This window comes from Colobus angolensis, unplaced genomic scaffold, assembly GCF_000951035.1.
Source record: "Colobus angolensis palliatus isolate OR3802 unplaced genomic scaffold, Cang.pa_1.0 Scaffold414, whole genome shotgun sequence".
In the NCBI taxonomy this organism is placed as follows: domain Eukaryota; kingdom Metazoa; phylum Chordata; class Mammalia; order Primates; family Cercopithecidae; genus Colobus; species Colobus angolensis.
In genome coordinates, this window is record NW_012117533.1 from 733,895 (window position 1) to 737,993 (window position 4,099).

At 37.7% G+C, this 4,099-nt stretch overlaps 1 protein-coding gene across 1 annotated transcript in view; it reads right to left on the reverse strand.

The window, feature by feature from the left end:
- Nucleotides 1–551: 551 nt before the first annotated feature.
- The window catches only part of MTPAP (mitochondrial poly(A) polymerase), a 37,047-nt gene continuing 33,499 nt past the window's right edge, over nt 552–4,099 (reverse strand). Inside the window, exons 7-9 of the mRNA XM_011956336.1 lie at nt 3,782–3,874; nt 3,627–3,700; nt 552–1,688 (exon numbers count right to left, since the gene is read on the reverse strand). Coding sequence (XP_011811726.1) covers nt 1,326–1,688; nt 3,627–3,700; nt 3,782–3,874 — 530 coding nt within the window. The 3' untranslated portion in view covers nt 552–1,325. The remainder of the gene's footprint in view (nt 1,689–3,626; nt 3,701–3,781; nt 3,875–4,099) is intronic.

The following is a 4,099-nucleotide window of genomic DNA, read 5'->3' on the forward strand; positions in this document are numbered from 1 at the left end:
CCTGAGGTCAGGAGTTTGAGACCAGCCTGGCCAACATGGTGAAACCCTATCTCTACTGAAATTACAAAAATTAAAACGCTGGGTGTGGTGGCGGGTGCTTGTAATCCCAGCTGAGGCAGGAGAATCGCTTGAATCCAGGAGGCAGAGGTTGCAGTGAGCTGAGATTGTGCCACTGCATACTAGCCTGGGCGACAAGAGCAAAACTCCGTTACTCCACAGAGAATGTAATGGAAATTAAATTTCAACATACAGCTGCCCCTTCGCAGAACAACATGGGTTTGAACTGCGAAGTTCATTTACACACAGATTTTTTCCAACCAAACTTGGATTGAAAATACAGTATTGTCACCGGATGCAAAATCTGCTTACGCGCAAGGTGGAATTCTCCCATGCACGGGCTCCACAGGACTGAAGGAGTGTGTGCAGATTTGGGTGTACGTGGATGGTCCTGGAACCAATTTTCTGCATATACTGAGAGACAAGTATGTCTACTTCCTACAGGAAGCGGGGAGTTCTCAAAAGAGATGTGAAGGAATACTGGGAATATCACATTTTAGTTAGAAACAGGATTTTATTTTTGAAAACAGAAAAATCAAATAATATTTTTAAAATGCAATCCATTGATGTCATCATATTTGGTTTGGAATACCTAAGAATGCAGTGGCTGAAATGTCTGTTCTAAAAACATAAACATTTTTTGTTTCAACCCACTTTAATGTATATGTAAGAGAACTTCGCTTGAAAAATACAAATATACATATTCAAGAGCACTACCAAATTCTGAAGCTTAATGTATTCACTGCCAACGTACTGTACATAACTAAAAGTCGTTTTAAATGTTTTCTAAACAGGGAGTGATGTGGATATCAACAACGGTTTCATCCTAAAACTGAGTTTTAGCATTTGTTTAGTATAGTTTACCTATTTACTTAAAGCACATTACAATAATCTTTCACCTGTTCCTTGTGGCTTATGTTTATTTTCATTTTTTTTAGAGAAGGAATCTTGCTATGTTGTCCATGATGGATTCAAAATCCTGGGCTCAAGAGATCCTCCTGCCTCAGCCTCCCGAGCAGCTGGGACTATAGGTGTGTGCTGCCACACTCCACCGCTGATGTTTTAATAAAGTGCCACTGAGTATCAGACTGATCAGACTGAAAACATCCCAGAACTTCAGACCAGGTTAACAGGGGGCCAATGAGAAGATCATGAAAAGTGACATCAGATGAAAGCTGAGATCTGTGAAAGTTTCAAATCAGTTTTTCCAAGTAGTCCACAGACAGTTTGATAGGATAAACCCAGTTCTTTACATAACGTAGCAGTCATCATGTCTGAGTACTAATTGTTCTCTTCTCATTGGTTTCTGTGAAATTTGCTGTTCTGTTACTTTTTAAAGATTCTAACAAGTTTTTGACTCTTTCATTTGCAGACCTTTTTCTTTTCTTCTTGGTAAGGGACCCTCTGTTTGGAACAGATGGTAGCAATATGGCTGCCAGCCCCCAGGGCTGATTACTTGATACGGAAGGTCGGTGGGTAGCTTCCTGTTGTAAAATCCAGGCACTTTCTTGGGCCAAATCGACAAATTTTTGCAGCTGGCTTTGACTTACATTTTTGCTTATGTTGAGAGAAGTTTCAAATGGATTCTGAATGTACAGAGGAGAAGAATCAGGTTTGTTTTGCTCCCTTCCCTATAGATGATTACACAGAAGAAAAAATGAGTTACTGTACGTGAAGGGCTTAAATATAAAAACAGTTAATTCAATAAAATGTCAATACCAGCATTAACTTTACACAGTAAAGAAGTTCCTTCTCAGGGGACTGAGTATGTATGCATGCTGGGTGTGGGTACTGCTCATTTTTTGTGGTTTTCTTTTCCCAGTTGTAGTTTTATGAGTGTCCTTTGGAGAAATAACTTAGGCTTATCATCTATGGATGATGATGTCATTGCTCAGAGAAGAGGTATCTGGACTAAGTCAACTGACAAAAGCCTTTTTAATATAATATAACTTTTACCTGACAAGGTAGAGCATGAAAGGAGAAAAAAATGATTAAAAATGGCAGAAAGTAAGATGAAGCTATATTTCTGAGACTTGCTAAAAGCATACCTATTATGGTAGAAAAAGAAACACAAAATTAGAAACCTTAAATTAAATATATTAATTAATGTTTCCCAAGTATGAGATGAGGAAAAAAGAGCAGGAACAAAGGATTATTCATTATTTATTTAAAACACTAAAAAGTTTCCATTATCTTCCTATAGATCCAACCACAGGGCTCTGCCACATAAGATAGTATCTCACAGAAATAAAAAAGACACCTGTAATCCAATCATTTTGGGAGGCCGAGGGAGGCAGGTGGAACACCTGAGGTCAGTAGTTCAAGACAGGCCTGACCAACATGGTGAAATCCCATTTCTACCAAAAATACAAAATTAGCCAGGTGTGGTGGCGCATGCATGTAATCCCAGCTACTTAGGAGGCTGAGGCAGGAGAATCACTTGAACCCAGGAGGCGGAGGCTGCAGTGAGCCAAGATCGTGCCACTGCACTCCAGTCTGGGTAATGGAGTGAGATTCTGCCTCAAAAAAAAAAAAAAAAAAAAAAAGAGAGAGAGAAAGAAAAGCTAAAGCTATGAATCATATGACCAACATAAGCCATTAGTCTATATAACTTTTCCTCTTTCAAATGATACCATAAATATTACTTAATTAACTATTACAAAGCCAATGGTCAAAATTCCCCAATGTGAGCAGCAACTATTTATTCCCTAACTTATTTCATGCTTAGCATCTCTGAGCTTTGGAGTACAAAAAGGGTGACAAACTTTGTATGCTTATGACTTTTTCCTTCTAGATTGCATCTGCAAAGCTTTCTGAATGAATCCTTTCTCCTCTTCCCAATCTTTTAACAGAGTCCATGAGGAGGGTAAGAGGGAAGGATGAAAAGAGAGGTGAAGAAATAAGGAGAAAGTATATCTGGGTTTGTGTTTTATGAAGCCAATCTTTAAGGTTTGTAATCAAGTAGTCAAATGCTAAACAAAATAAACCCAAACAGCGGGCTATGCCAAGTTATCTCCCACTTGTAAACAAATTTTGTCTAGGCTTCTGCCTGAGTTTCTTTTTTGAAAGAAAAAATGTCTTTCATCCCAGGTGCTCAGAAGAATCCAAATCATAAGTTCATTTGCTCTAAAAAAAAAAAAAAAAACTAAACCTAAATCCTAAGGGCTCAAATTGAGGGAATCACTGAAATCTATCTTTGGGACTTAAATTTATTCCATAGACACAAATCCAGTTTAAAAACAGCTGTATGTAAATAATATTTTTCAGGAAACTTTCTGGAATGTATTCCATATTGTGAGGGAAACAGTATTACACTAAGTGAGGAGAGAAGTCCCACGGCATAATAAGAAGGCAGATGCTAAAGAGCTAGCTTTTGTCCTTTGGGGTAAAGGGATGACTGATCTTACTTAAGTCATGTAACTTCTCTGGACATCAACCTCCTTGTTACTACCAATTACTATAGAAAAGAAATAAAATAACATTTATTAGAGTGTTTTGAAAACAGTTAATTAAATATTACTACAGTGGAAGACCAGATACTAATAACTAAATAGTGAAACATTATTTACCTGTCGAATATTTATGGAATTTTTATTGAAAGCAAAATTGCCGAAGTACTCAAAAAATTCCTTCAGTAGTAATTCTGTAAGAAAATAAAATAAGGACAATCAGAGGAAAGCCTATTTCAATCCAAAAAGGATCAAGTAAACAGAAAGACACTTACCTAATGTTTCTGTGTTCCCTGAAGGTTTAATTCTATTCAAATCACGAACAAATGTGCAGTTGTTGCCTTCTATTATACATTTATCTTCTGCATCTTAAACACAAACAAAAAATATTTCACATATTTCCCCTCCCTTTTTTTTTTTCTTTTTGCCTAAGACAGAGTCTTGTTCTGTCATTCAGGCTGGAGTACAGTGGCATGATCTCAGCTCACTGCAGCCTCCGCCTCCCAGGTTCCAGCAATTCTCCTGCCTCAGCCTCCCGGGTAGCTGGGATTACAGGCACATGCCTCCACACCCAGCTCATTTTTGTATTTTTA